The sequence below is a fragment of the Ahaetulla prasina genome, chromosome 14 (assembly GCF_028640845.1).
Source record: "Ahaetulla prasina isolate Xishuangbanna chromosome 14, ASM2864084v1, whole genome shotgun sequence".
NCBI lineage: Eukaryota > Metazoa > Chordata > Lepidosauria > Squamata > Colubridae > Ahaetulla > Ahaetulla prasina.
The window spans coordinates 450,610-466,577 of NC_080552.1; the positions used below are offsets into that span (position 1 = coordinate 450,610).

Consider the following 15,968-nt stretch of genomic DNA (forward strand, 5'->3'; position numbering starts at 1 on the left):
TAATTCTTCTGTGATATGTTTAATTTTTAACTGCTTTCTTTTACTCTGTTATTGGTTTTATTGTATATTTTATTATTTATTGCTAGGTCATATATTTGTCACCCTCTATCAGCGGTTTGATTTGTTTTTTAAGTAAAAGAAAGTTAAAAAGGAAAAGATGTGTAAGCATTTCAAGAAAGCATGAAGCAGCAATCCACTCCAGTCGTTTTAAAGATTCCTTTTATTGATGAGCATGGAATAAAATATGGAGACATGAAATTGCACATGGCAACTATGATTAACATAAAGATAGATAAATCAGGTTTAATTTGGGGGACATTGACAAATATAAGTACATTGTTCTTTAAAAGATCTAAAAATCTCTTTTCATACAATAACTGCTAAGGACCCTTGAGTATGCCAATGCAAAATATTTTACTAAATTTCCTAATCTATCAGTTGATGTGAAATATGACTTTCATCATCTCAGATACGGTTGTACTTGAAAGAGATGAAGAGAACTATATTTCCAAATAAAAACTCAGACAGTAAATGAAATAAAAAACAGGGAAAATGTGTTGGCCAGATTGCTACTACTGGTAATTAAATTAAAGGTAGGATATTGGTGGAAAGGTCACCAAACAGGCTGTTATTTAAAATTTACTTTTAAAATAATCTATAAATTGGAGATGAAAAAAGAGGAAAAGAAAAACAAAGAAGAAATAAATTCAAAGTTGAAAAAAGACAACTTTTGTATGACAAGTGTCTTTTCTCAGTTGCAAGCTGATGAAACTGCTACATGACTGGAAAACAGTGATAGTCTTCCAGTGTGTGTGTGTGTGTGTGTGTGTGTGTGTGTGTGTGCGTGCGTGCGTGTGTGCGTGCGCACAATTTTTATTCCACCTTTACTATTTTTATAAATGTCAAACTGGCAAACCTACTTTTCTCTTCCTGTTATGGGGAACCATAACAACCATGATGTGGGTTGGGCTGAGAGAGAATGACTGCCCCAAACTCACCCAGTCAGCTTTCATACTTAAGAATGAAAGTTTCTGGTAGACAAACTGGCTTTCTTGCAGGGACAGAGAGCTTTGTAAGAGATTACATTTAAAAAATGCATCCAAAACCAGCACTATGGTGATTCAGACCTGAAAAGTATTTTACTGAAAAGAAATCAGCCAAGAGCCACATCAATTGACATTAACTGGTGACAGACTTTGAAAATCTGGTATATACTGGGAGAAGAAAATGATATATCCCAGAATGAGTATAAACTAGCATTTATGCATAATGCAATAATTGGGTTATTATTACAACAGTTAGGGAAGGGTCTAAATCTTCAAAAATTAAAGTTTGAGCAAACAAGAAGGAGTTCTTCTTTAGGGACACTGATTTGAAAAACTTACTCCATTGAGTTCTGGGTAAAAAGCTTGAAGTTTGCTTAGTTTAGCCATCGAACAAAACTTTCCAAAATTCTTCAGCAGCAGATCTTGGATGCCAATCGTCCCTCCATCACATGCTGACCCTGCAAAGAGGTAGTGATCAGATTTCATATAAGGAAAGCTCTAACGAAGTTCATTCATAGGTATACTATATCTAAGCCACAAATATTTGGATATCCGCCAGATGACAGCAGAGAAATGACGTTGATGTCATCTAGTATAGAGGCTGGCAACTTGGTCATTGAGCAAGTCACTATGACTGAATTTATGATCTTCCTTCAGCTTTCCTTTGATTTATAGACTGCAAATTTTGTAGAAGCGAGGCTTGGTAATAAAGTCAGTTTTTTCTCACTGTCATAACTGCAAATGGTGAGGCCACTTCCAGTTCATGGGTGAGGGTTAGGGGGCAGGGAGAGGTTCTAGGTGTCTACTTTGTGGGATTCCAAAAGGCTGGATTCTTTCCCTGGATTCTATAACCATAAGGTTATAGAAAGGGGTATGTATGCTATCTGGTAATATTGACATATACATCTTTACCTGGACTACCTGAGTGATGCTATTGCGGTGTTTTCTCAGCTTCTGGAGACTATGCCAGTTGGATTGGGACGAACCGGCCTCAGTTCAGGCCTAACACAGTGGCCGTACATTTTACATCTCCCCACCCCATTCTTGGAGGGAGAGGGAGGAAGGCTCACTGGCATTTTTGCACGCTTTCATTTTTGCTGTAACCACTTGATAATTAGGAAGGGGTTATCTTTGGAGATGGAGTAGACTCCCTCCCAGCCAGTTCCAGCCTAGTTCCAAAGCTGTCGAACACTGAGAGTGAACCATTATCTGCCTAGCACTTCAGCATTCTCAAAACAACCTTCCAACATCACATTGGCTGCTGGTGGACTGGTCAGAGGAGTTGGGTTTGGGGAAATGAAAAAATTGCTTTGTACTTTGCATGGGAGATTCCACCTGACTTCACTGGTCAGATTCCACCTGACTTCACTGCAACCACTTTCAGTAAAAGTTCTTTTGATTCAACTTCATGGAGTCAAGACATTTGCTTTCCTGAGGGACCAGCTGGGGCATGTCCTTACATTCATTCATTCATTCATTCATTCATTCATTCATTCATTCATTCATTCATTCATTCATTTATTTATTTATTTATTTATTTATTTATTTATTTATTTATTTTATCACATTTATATACCACCCTATCTCCCTAGGGACTCAGGGCGGTTCACAGGCAAGTAAAAAAGTACATATAAATACAAACTAAAATAACAGTTAAAAAACTTATTCTACATGGCCGAATTATTAAAAAGCAATATAAATAATAAAACCCATTAAAACCAGTATAAATTTAAAATCTAATCCAGTCCTGCGCAGATAAATAAATGTGTTTTAAGCTCGCGACGGAAGGTTCGGAGGTCCGGAAGTTGACGAAGTCCTGGGGGGAGTTCGTTCCAGAGGGTGGGAGCCCCCACAGAGAAGGCCCTTCCCCTGGGTGTCGCCAGACGGCACTGCCTAGCTGAAGGCACCCTGAGGAGTCCCTCTCTGTGAGAGCGCACGGGTCGGTGAGAGGTATTCGGTAGCAGTAGGCGGTCCCGTAAGTAGCCCGGCCCTATGCCATGGAGCGCTTTAAAGATGGTTACCAAAACCTTGAAGCGCACCCGGAAGGCCACAGGTAGCCAGTGCAGTTTGCGCAGGATAGGTGTCACACGGGAGCCACGAGGGGCTCCCTCTATCACCTGCGCAGCCGCATTCTGAACTAACTGAAGCCTCCGGATGCCCCTCAAAGGGAGCCCCATGTAGAGAGCATTGCAGTAATTCAGACGAGACGTCACGAGGGCGTGAGTGACCGTGCATAAGGCATCCCGGTCTAGAAAGGGGCGCAACTGGCGCACCAGGCGAACCTGGTAGAAAGCTCTCCTGGAGACGGCCGTCAAATGATCTTCAAAAGACAGCCGTTCATCCAGGAGGATGCCCAAGTTGCGCACCCTCTCTATCGGGGCCAATGACTCGCCCCCAACAGTCAGCCGTGGACTCAGCTGACTGTACTGGGATGCCGGCATCCACAGCCACTCTGTCTTGGAGGGATTGAGCTTGAGCCTGTTTCTCCCCATCCAGACCCGTACGGCTTCCAAACACCGGGACAGCACTTCGATAGCTTCGTTGGGGTGGCCCGGTGTGGAAAAGTACAGCTGGGTGTCATCAGTGTACAGCTGGTACCTCACACTGAAGCCACTGATGATCTCACCCAGCGGCTTCATATAGATGTTGAACAGAAGGGGCGAGAGAATCGACCCCTGCGGCACCCCACAAGTGAGGCGCCTCGGGGTCGACCTCTGCCCCCCTGTCAACACCGTCTGCGACCGGTCGGAGAGATAGGAGGAGAACCACCGATAAACGGTGCCTCCCACTCCCAATCCCTCCAACCGGCGCAGCAGGATACCATGGTATCAAAAGCCGCGGAGAGGTCTAATAGGACCAGGGCAGAGGAACAACCCCTATCCCTGGCCCTCCAGAGATCATCCACCAACGCGACCAAAGCCGTCTCAGTGCTGTAACCGGGCCGGAAACCAGAGATAAAAATCAGGTCCAGTGTGCCTCCCCCGATGTGAGTGGGGCCATCCACTACTTGAGTCAGGTCCAAGGCCGTCATGGAAGCCATGAACTCCCGAGCTGCTGTTGATGACGAACCAGCAAGTTAAAGTCTCCCATGACTGAAAGTCTGGGGGTCTCCACTGCCACCCCAGCAAGCACCTCCAGGAGCTCGGGCAGGGCAGCTGTCACGCAGCAAGGAGCCAGGTACGCGACCAGCAAGCCCATCTGACACCTATGACCCCATCTCACAAAGAGGGATTCACACCCGGCAATCTGAGGTACAGTGGTCTCCCTCGGCTCTAGACTCTCTTTAATAACAACCGCCACCCCCCCACCCCTACCCTGAGCCCTCGGCTGATGGAATGCGCGGAAGCCCGGTGGGCACATTTCAACCAGGGGCACGCCCCCTTCAGTGCCCAACCAGGTCTCCGTAACGCCTATAAGATCCGCGGCGCCCCCCTGGATAAGATCATGTATTAGGGGGGGCCTTATTGGCCACAGACCGTGCGTTGCATAACATAAGACGAAGGCCCAGGCTCTGAGGGTCTTGACCATCCGGGGAACGGGAGAAGTCAGAGGGATCGGGGCGCGCGATCGCCTGCAAGCATCGAGCGCGCGCCCCCCTAAACAGATACGATCCCCCCCTTCCGCCATATCTGCCCCTCCCACTTACATTAGGCAGAACCTGGAGCCCTACCTACACAGCCCTACCGTGGGGACAGCCCAAGGCAGCAATCGGGTGAAAGCTGAATGCTGGTAGAAAGTGTTGTCCAAGCCTTCCTCCATGCTGGACCTCTCTGAGTAAACAGAGGAGGTGAGGAACCTGGGTGACTCATCAAGACCCAGATGGTCCGTAGGAGTCGGAAAGAAGGAAGACTGGGAAGAAAGAACCAAAGAGGTAACTCTCACCCAAGGCAGACATGGTGGCCAATGATGGGAGTGGCAGCCAGAGCTGGAAGAACTGGAGGAGGAGGACGAGGAGAAGCATGGAGAATCTGACCATGCTGACCTAATGGTGAAACAAGCTATATGGTTCATGATGAATGCCTTCCAAATACTTAAAGCATGTGAACCCCATGCCATGGTTGCCACAAGAGAGGCCCAGTAGAACCAGGAGGAAGAAGATAAGGGATGAAAGTTGGTACTAGATACCATGGCAGGGACTTCAATGACTCTAGTTGCTATCAACATACCATAGGGGTGGTGTTGAGGGGGGCTGCCAGGGCTGCTGCCTCGGCAGTAACTGGCCAGGTGAAAGCAAAGTCCTGGAAGACCCCACCCCTCAGCATGAAGTTCAATGGGGACCCCAACATCTGGGATTCTTTCTGGCCCATGTCCTGACCTACCTGCAAGAGTATGGGCAGAAATCCCCAGCAAAGTTGCCAATGTGCGGAGCATCACCCTGGTATTGGAGGGGAATGTGGCCTGCTGGATGGTGATACTTCACAATACAGATGTCCCATAGCTGAGGAATTTCAATTGTTTTAGGACAGGGCTTCATTAGTGGTTCAAAGAACCTCTAGCTGATTGTAAACTGCATCAAAACCATGCAGGGACTACATAAAAACTGTGCGCCAAGGTTGCAAAAGTGGTGGTTGAGTACACAGAAGAGTTCCATGACTCAATGACTCAATGACTGGCCGGAGGACATCTTCATCAGCTGTTTCAAGGATGGATTGAATGACGATTTGTACAACACCTGTATCTTGAGGGGAGCTCATTCAACTCTCTACGACTGGTATGTCTTGGCTGAATAGGTAGAGCTCGATCTGTACAGAGCAAGTACCACCCAACACATCACGGAAAAAAATCACCCGCAGAGAAGACAGGCAACAAAACCACAAAACCTGCAGCCATGCTTCACTGCCTGCTTCAAATGCAGCCAGGAAGGGCACCAGGCAGTAAAGTGCAAGACCAACCATCCTGCCAAGAAAACCACTCTGGGTCCTGCAGGGTGTCACAACAGGCTAAGGAGACAATGTCTCTTTGCTGACGATGACGATGTCAAACTATTTAACACCACCAACAATACTACTACCCTTCAAAAAGACCTTGATTTTGTATCCGATTGGTCTAAAATTTGGCAACTCCAAATCTCAACCAGCAAATGCTCAGTCTTAGATATTGAAAAAAAGAACCCCAACAATAAGTACAATGGACATGACCTTACAGATGACCCCCACCCTGTTAAAGACCTTGGAGTTCTCATATCAAATGATCTAAGTGCCAAAGTCCACTGCAACTACATAGCAAAAAAGGCTCTAAGAGTTGTAAACCTAATTTTGCATAGCAAAAGAGAAGTGATTTATTTATTTATTTATTTATAATTTAATTTCTATACCGCCCTTCTCCCGAAGGACTCAGGGCGGTTTACAGCCATATTAAAAACACAGAATACGGCTCCAGTGACGTCACCGCTCCTGCTGGGTGCTCTAACAGAGCACACCGTGTTAGAAGATTGTAAAGTCAGTGAAACAGAAAAAATCACTGTTCACTGAGCTTAGCATACCCTTTGGGCAAAAGAGGGTTATGCAGAGTTGTGGAAAAGTGGCAGGTCTGACAGGGGGTTTGCTCTTAAGAGCGAATTTTCCTGGATTTATGATCCCATCGAATTCCACTCCCTCCAACTTCAAACACGCTCCTGTTTTTTATCAGGAAAAAGGAGTAGGAGAGTCGCTTCTGCTCAAAAGGACTTATTAAATTGATTGATTTTCTAAGCAGACGGGAATTTCACAAGCGCTCGATCTTTGATGTAGAATCAACAGCAAGTACCGACTCCCTTTTTGAAACTTGAAACCTTTCTTTGTCTTTGATTAATTGACTTTTAAAATGGCGTCTGAAAGTGAAAGTAAAACTTTTTAGTACGATAAAGTAGCGTTATTTGTGGATTGTTACAAACGGAGTTTTTTTATACTGAAAGGAGGGAAGGAAAGTTATTAAGTTTAAATTCCTGATTCTTTTGAAGACAGAATGGCAGCTAAACCTTTAAAGCCTTCTGGAAGAAGGGGATCTGAACCAAGTCTTGAGGATATATTGAAAGTACAATTAAAACTTTCTGAAGATAGGCAAAAAGAGATGATGGAGAATTTTAATGCAAAAATAAGAAGATATTCTTATGGCAGTTCAAGGACTGAGTAAAAAATTGAGGATTGGAAGAGGAGATGCAACAGATCTCTCAGTCAAATAAGCATTTAGAAGACAAAATGAAAGGTGTTGAGAAAAAAGTGGATCAAAATGAAGTTCAGGATGTGATATTACAATATAAACTTATGGAAGGAGCTCTTAGAATCTTTGGTATGCAAGAAGAGCAAGGAGAAGACTTAAGAAAAATTATATCAGAAGCATTGGCTGAATTTATTGAAGTGGAACCCCAAGAGGTAGCTTACCAAATTGATAAAATATATAGAGTTAACTCCTGGATTGCAAGACAGAGAAAGCTTCCTCGGGACATTGTGGTTTATTTTGTGAAAAGGACTATGAGAAATCAGATTCTGCAAGTTTCATATCAGACAACTTTAAAAATTGGAGAACAGGAGCTGAAGGTGCTGAAAGAGATTCCTTCAAAGATGTTAAGAGATAGGAAGGAATTTGTTTTTTTTACACAAGAACTTAAAAAACATCAGATTCAATTCAGATGGGAGGTGCCAGTTGGTCTGACAGTATTTTATCAAGGAAGGAGATATAGAATTGATACTGTTTTAAAGGCAAAGGATTTTCTTTCTACAGTTTTGAAAGTTGAAATAGAAGTGATAGAAAAACTTCAACAGATTCAAGAAGGTGTGGTGATCCAAGAGCCTTCATTGCTGCCAGTATTAGAGGAACCACAAGAGCAAAGGGTGACAAGAGGAGCTCTTAAGCGTAAAGAAGAGCAACAGTCTCAAAGTAAAAGTCAGGACCCCAGAATGGAAGCTGTGGGAGGAGCTAGACAGATACCGGAGGAGGAGCTTCCGTTGTCTGCTTCAAAGCTTCAGGAGGCCAGTAATGGCAAATAGAATTTTGTCATGGAATGTTAATGGCTTGAATTCAGCTCAGAAAAGAAGGAAAATATTTCACTACTTGAAACAATTTAAAAATGATGTGATTTGTTTGCAAGAGACACATATAAAATTATCAGACCAAAAATATTTAATTAACACAAAATTGGGTAAACATTTTGTTGCATCAGCTTTGGAAAAGAAGCATGGAATTGTTGTATATATCAGGAAGGATATACCAGCTAAGTTAATTGAGGCAGATATTCAAGGAAGATTTATTGCTATTGAACTGGTGATAGATGCAAAAAAGACTTTGCTGATAGGTATTTATGCACCTAATCAGCAACAAGAAAAGTTTTACAAAATGTTACATGAGAGGTTGACCCTCTGGGATTATAGTTCGTTTATTTTATTAGGAGACTGGAATGGAGTAATTGATACAAGAAGGGATAAGAGAACCTCCTCCAAGAAGATACCTATACATGCAAAATTACCAAAATCCTTTTTTGAAATGATGGAAGACTTTGAGTTTAGAGACATATGGAGGTTACGGAATCCAGATTAGAGAGATTTTACTTTTTTTCCCGATAGGCATCAATCTTTTTCACGTATTGATTTTATTTTAATTTCTAATGACTTGCTTTCTAGGGTGAAGAAAATGAAGATATTTCCGAGGTGTTTAACTGACCATAGCCCAGTATGGATGGAATTATTACAAGGGAAAAAAGGTGGCAGAACATGGAGGTTGAATGAAAATCTGTTTAGATATGAGGATAATGTAAATTATTGTAAGAAATAGTTGAAAGAATTTTTTGATTTTAATATGTACAAAGGGACACCTATAGGAACTGTGTGGGAGGCGAGCAAAGCGTTTATTAGAGGGATATTGATTTATTTGGACAATAGGCAAAGGAATAATAAACAAAGGCAGCGTAGGTATTTGGAAGAAGAAATTCAAAGGAAGCAACAGTTATTAATTCAAAACCCACAAGATCATAAACTTAAAGAGGCTATAAAAATATTACAGAGTCAATTTAATATGTTAATGGCAGACCAGGTGGCAACGAATATACAATATGCTAAACATAATACCTTTTGTAATGCAAATAAACCTGGGAGATGGTTGGCATATAACTTAAGGAAAAAACAGAAAGCACGTGTCATACAAAAAATAGAATATAAAGGTAAAGAGATATATCAACAGGATAAAATTAAAAAGGCATTCTCAGAATTTTACACTGCACTATATGCAAAAGACAAAATATTGAATAGGGACATTTATGATTATTTGAAAGATTATAAGGTTAATATTCTAACATTAGAACAGAGGGAGGAGCTGAAATAGTGGAGGCAATTAAACAATTAAAAATGGGGAAAACCCCTGGTACAGATGGTCTTACAGCAACTTATTATAAAAAAACACAGGATGAAATATTAGGCCCACTTAAAGAATTATTTAATCAGATACAATTAGGAGTGGGAATACCCCCGTCATGGAAAACATCTTTTATTTCACTGATACCAAAAGAGGAGCAAGATTGCTCTAAACCCGGTAACTACAGGCCGATTTCACTTTTAAATAATGATTATAAGATTTTTGTAAAAATAATAGCAAATAGATTAATGTTAGTTTTACAACAAAGAATTCATACTGATCAATCTGGTTTTATAAAAGGGAGGCAGATGAGGAATAATGTTAGACAGATTATTAATATATTGGAATATTTGGAAAAGAAGAATACTTCAGCAGCACTTATTTTTTTGGATGCAGAAAGCCTTTGATCGATTGCATTGGGATTTTTATTTAAATTAATAGAGAAAATGCAATTTGGAGATTGTTTTGTTAGAATAATTAAAGCGATTTATGGAGAGCAAACAGCACAGATTATAGTAAATGGTAGTTTGACAGAAGTTATTAAGATTGCGAAGGAACGAGACAGGGATGTCCCTTATCACCATTATTGTTTGTTTTGACTCTGGAACCATTATTAGATAAAATACGAGAATTAACGAAAATAGAGAATTAAGATTAGACAATATGAGTACAAAGTTAGAGCTTTTGCAGATGATGTAGTGGTTACGTTAACAAATCCTATAAATTCAAGTAGATTTTTGTTGGAAGTAATTGATAAATATGGAAAGGTATCAGGATTTAAAATAAATCAGAATAAAACAAAAGTGATAATTAAAAATATGTCTATACAACAGAAACAAAAACTAGAGGAAATAACAGGATTTGAGGTAGTAAAAAGGTTAAATACTTAGGGTTTATATTAGCTCATCGAACAAGAAACTTTATAAGAATAATTATGACTTGCTATGGCAAAAGTTCAGAATGATATGAGTGGCTGGAAGAAATTGCAGTTATCCCTATTGGGAAGGATTGCGGCTATTAAAATGAATGTGTTACCTAGATTTTGTTTCTGTTCCAGATGATACCAATAATTAAAAAGGATAAAAATTTGGAAGATTGGCAGAGTGGGATTAATAAATTTATATGGCAGGGTAAAAAGGCGAGGTTAAAATTAAAAGTAATGCAGGACTCACGGGAAAGAGGTGGTTTAAGAATGCCTAACTTTAAACTATATTATGAAGCAGTAGCCCTTTCAGTAATAAGTGACTGGTTTAACTTAACAGAGGAAAGAATTTTGAATATAGAAGGTTATGACTTGTTATATGGATGGCATGCGTATTTATTTTATGAAAAAAAAGTGGATAGGGCTTTTAAGAATCATGTGTTGAGAAATGCTCTTTTGCGGGTCTGGAAAAAATATTCCTATAAATTAGATTACAAGATTCCTATATGGGCGAGCCCTAGACATGCAATAGAGAATATAAATATAGAACAGAAACAGGAAATGATTACTTATAAAGAACTTTTGTATGCTGAAGGAGGTAGATTGCAATTAAAATCATTACAGGTATTAAATGAAGAAGGGAGGAATTATACTTGGTTTCAATATGGGCAAATAAGTGCTAGATGGAAAGAAGATCAAAAAATTGGTATAATGCAAAGGGAGGAAAATTTAATAAAGCAAATTAGAAATCAGACCCAGGAGCATATAAAGAGATTGTATAATGTGTTGCTTGAAATAGATTCGGAAAAGGATTTGGTAAAGGATTGTATGATAAAATGGGCACAGAATATTCAGGAACCAATAATGTTGGAAACATGGGAGAAAATTTGGGTTAGAAATGTTAAGTTTACACAAGCACAGAATTTAAGGAAAATTTTTATAAGATGTTTTATAGATGGCATTTAGATCCCAAAAAATTATCATGTATGTATCCTAATATCCAAGCGAAATGTTGGAGGTGTGATTGTGATGATGCTACATATTTTCATATTTGGTGGACTTGCAAGAAAATTAAGGTCTTTTGGATAAGAATTTGGTGGATTATTCAAAATGTACTGAAGAAGAAGATAAAGTTCCTGCCACAATTTTTCCTTTTGGGAATTATAACGGATTGTGCAGGGATTGAGACTAAATTGATTCTGAATTTAATAACAGCAGCAAGACTGTTGATTGGACAATACTGGAAGAAGGAAGAGATACCTACAATAGAAGAATGGATACTGAAAGTTATTAATTTGGCTGAGATGGCTAAAATCTCAGCGTTTTTAAAAGACAATACGCAGGAAAGATATTTAATTGAATGGAAAAATGGATTGATTATCTACAAAACAGATATCAGATTAAGAAATATCAGATTGCCTTTGAATAATTAGAAAGTTATTTTATGTAATGGGGAGGGGGTTGGGAGATGAAAAGCTTTGGATGTGGTTATTTGGATTGGAAGGGAAAATTTTATTCTATGTTTGGTTTATGGATAACAATACCTTGTGATTGACCCGGGAAGCTGGGGGGGGAGGGGGGAAGGGGTTTTTTTGGGAGGGAGGGGGGAAAAAAGGGGGAAAAATGTTTTTGTTATTTAAAACTCTTTCAATAAAAAAAAAAAAACACAGAATACAAACAACAAATTTAAAACAGAATTAAAACCAAATATTTAATAGGCCAAATCAACTAAAATGGTCATAGACCGACATAAAACCCATTTAAAATTTCGATTTAAAATTTCACTTAGGCTAGTCCCGCACGATGAAATAATAAGGTCTTAAGTTCATGTTTGAAGGTCTGGAGATCGGGGAGTTGGCGCAACCCCAGAGGCAGCTCATTCCAAAGGGCCGGTGCTGCCAAAGAGAAGGCTCTCCCCCTGGGGGCCACCAACCGACATTGTTTGGTCGACGGCACCCTGAGAAGGACCATCCTGTGGGAACGCACAGGTCACTGGGAGGCTATCGGTGGCAGAAGGCGGTCTCGTAAATAGCCCAGTCCTAAGCCATGGAGCGCTTTAAAGGTGATGACCAGCACCTTGAATTGGTGGATAGATAAATGCAGTCCTTAAAGTTGTGCTGCAGGAAGACAAGTGGCTCCAATGTCTGCTCAGTCCGGGATGGACTAGCTTGGGTAGGGGCTAAACTGTATATACTGGAGAGCCAGAGGCTGTTGGTCTTGGGGGAAAGCCATGACTCCAAGACTGCTGGACACTTAGACTTTGCATTTGGTCAAAATAAATAAATAAAAAATCAAATAAATAAATAAATAAAAGGCAGTTTTGATGGCTGTCCCTTAAAAAAACACTTGAAGCGAGTTAATATAATATAATATAATAATATAACAACAGAGTTGGAAGGGACCTTGGAGGCCTTCTAGTCCAACCCCCTGCCCAGGCAGGAAACCCTACATCATCTCAGTCAGATGGTTATCCAACATTTTCTTAAAAATTTCCAGTGTTGGAGCATTCACAACTTCTGCAGGCAAGTCGTTCCACTTATTAATTGTTCTCACTGTCAGGAAATTTCTCCTTAGTTCTAAGTTGCTTCTCTCCTTGATTAGTTTCCACCCATTGCTTCTTGTTCTACCCTCAGGTGCTTTGGAGAACAGCCCGACTCCCTCTTCTTTGTGGCAACCCCTGAGATATTGGAACACTGCTATCATGTCTCCCCTAGTCCTTCTTTTTATTAAACTAGACATACCCAGTTCCTGCAACCGTTCTTCGTATGTTTTAGCCTCCAGTCCCCTAATCATCTTTGTTGCTCTTCTCTGCACTCTTTCTAGAGTCTCAACATCTTTTTTACATCGTGGCGACCAAAACTGGATGCAATATTCCAAGTGTGGCCTTACCAAGGCATTATAGAGTTGTCCCGTTTGTGCCTCAAGTGACAGCAAGGAAAAATCCCAGGACTCCTCCAAACTGTGGCAGAGCTTTAAGCACTATGTAGACAGTTATCTATGCATTTTATAGTGGAGCTTCCTGAAAGTTCAGAAAATGCAGTTATATGGGTGAACCTGCTTGGGACGGACCAGGGCTTAGCTCCTATCACCACTCCCAAACAAATGGGAGGTATGAACGTACAAATTCAGTGTTGGAACAAAACTGTATATTAATTATCAACAAGATAATTGGACTGACTGGTTGCCTTTTGCAGAAATGGCATATAATAGTGCAGTGCATATTATATGTCATAGGGTTCACTCCTTTTAGAGCAGCTACAGAACAAGAGTTTAATCCAATGCCTGAATTACCTTTCAATGACTCACCAGTGGCTTCATTAAAGGAATGGGTCTCTCAACTGCGAAATACATGGCTCATTGTGAGGAAATTCCTAGCAGATGCACGTGAGGCTTACAAAAAACAAACTGATAAGAAATGAACAGAATCCAAATTGTTTAACATCAGTGATTGAGTTTACCTCTCCACCTGGTATTTGCAGTTACTGCAACCATCAAAGAAATTAGGACCCAAGTTTGTGGGATCTTTTTTCATTAAACACATTATTAATCCTGCAACGGTAGTTAGATCTACCCAAATCCCTTTGGCAGGTCCCCCCCTCACACAATTCCATAGCTGCTTGTTAGAACCTGGAGTCACCTCATCCCCAGATCTAAGCTTCCATCACCACCTGAGCCATTAATGATAGAAGGGGAAGAGCATTTTGAGGGATTTTAGATTCCCATGTACGTAGGAGGAACCTTCAATATTTAGTAGCTTGGAAGGAGTTCCCAAAAAGTCAAAATGAATGGGTTGATCACAGCCATATTAAGATCCCTAAACTCTTAAGGCGCTTTCGTAATCCATATCCAAATACAAAATATCATTTATGTTTATAAATGATATTCTGTTGCTTTTACCTTCTTCTCTCCCAGTTTATTTTGTTTTGTTCTGCAGGACTAACATCACTGTTCAGTGGGGCAGCATGTCAGGTCCACCATTGCATCCTGCCATTCCATTAGAGTGGGAGGGAGGAAAGCTCACTGGCATTTTTGCATTCTTTCATTTTTGCTGTAACCACTTGGGAATTAGGAAGGGAAATGTCTTCGGAGAAGAAGCAGACTGACTCCCAGCCGGTTCCAGCCTGGTTCAAAGGCTGTCATAACCTAAGACATGACCTGTTATCTGCCTAGCACCTCAGTGTTCCCAAAACACTGGGAATGGCGTCACATTGGCTGCCTGTGGATTGGTCAGAGGGGTTGGGTTTGGGGAAACAGAAGAATTGCTTAGTGCTTTGCACAGGACTTTCATATTTTGCCTGACTTCACTGCAACTACTTTCTCTCAGTAAAAGTTCTTTTGATTCAGCTCAATGGAGTCAATAGTCCTGCTTTCCTGAGGGACCAGCTGCGGCTTCACTAACCTTGCTTGCATCCTGCCATTAACAGAGGGAGGGTGGCAAAGCATTTTGGGAAAGTTGTGCAGGAGGATGTAAAGGGAGAGAAGGGTGGGCACTGACAAGACCACAGGTGTTAAACTGGGTGCATCCAGCCGCCAAAGGACACTTAGCCTGGGAAAGAATGCAAAGCCATTTTAAGACATGCTTGACATCAAAGCGCTTCCCAAAACTTTGCACCGGGATGCTACTGGACACTGATAATCTGGTTGCAGGGGGAGGCCCATGGAAGGGGAAAAACTTATAACTTTGTGTATGAATACTTAGTTCTAGCCTTGCATTTACTGCAACACTAATCTTTAGTAAAGATCCTTAGTAAAAGACCCTATCACTTCAACCAAATGGAGTCAAGGATCTTTCTTTCATAAGGACCTACACTCTGTGAAGCAATGTTGGTGGTGCACAATATGGATGCATTTTTGGACTTGGGATCTTGCTTGAGGAGCAAATGGCAGCTTTGGCCAGGATGGCCATTGCAGAAATATATGTTGTATGCCAATTGCATAAAATTCCTAGATTGGGAGGCTTTACTTATGGTCACTGACACCTTAGTTCACCTCCCAATTAGACAATTACAATGTGCCTTTGAAGAATATTTGGACACGTCAGTTGGTTCAGAATATAGCAACATGTGCAATATTGGGAGCACTAAGGTCTTGTACACTCATATAAAATCATGGCTATATGAGCTGCACTGGGTATGTGTCCAAGTGCAATTCAAGATTTGGCTGCCACCTTCAAGGTCCTACATGGTTTTGGAACGTCTCTCCCTAATGGTTGTGTTTTATAGTTGGATGACGTTTTTATTTTGAGCCATGGTGGTGCAGTGCAAAATGCAGTTTTATAGGCTGATTCTGCTGACTGGCAACAGTTTGATTCTCACCGGCTCAAGGTTGACTCAGCCTTCCATCCTTTCAAGATCAGTAAAATAAGGACCCAGATTGGGGGGGGACAATATGCTGATTCTGTAAACCATTTAGAGAGGGCTGTAAAGCGCTGTGAAGCAGTATATGTCTAAGTGCTATTGATATTGCTATTATTTTGTTTGCTGTCCAAAGTTTCACTAAACAGACGGGTAGTCAAATAAATCTGATAAAAAATCTAAATGATGGAGTTCCATTCACAGAAACTAGAAACATTTAATTCCCCTCCTCACTTTTGTTTAATTAAATGAAGTTTCCAGATAAATGGTTGAAAGTCAGTAATTCATGACTGAGAATGTCTGTTCAAAGTGGCCAATTGGAGG

General features: G+C 40.9%; 1 protein-coding gene across 1 annotated transcript in view; it reads right to left on the reverse strand.

Annotated features, from left to right (window-relative positions):
* Window positions 1-243: 243 nt before the first annotated feature.
* LOC131185294 (uncharacterized) overlaps window positions 244-15,968 on the reverse strand; it is a 210,222-nt gene continuing 194,497 nt past the window's right edge. Inside the window, exon 53 of the mRNA XM_058157710.1 lies at window positions 244-1,504. Within this exon, the coding sequence (XP_058013693.1) occupies window positions 1,359-1,504 (146 nt within the window). The 3' untranslated portion in view covers window positions 244-1,358. The remainder of the gene's footprint in view (window positions 1,505-15,968) is intronic.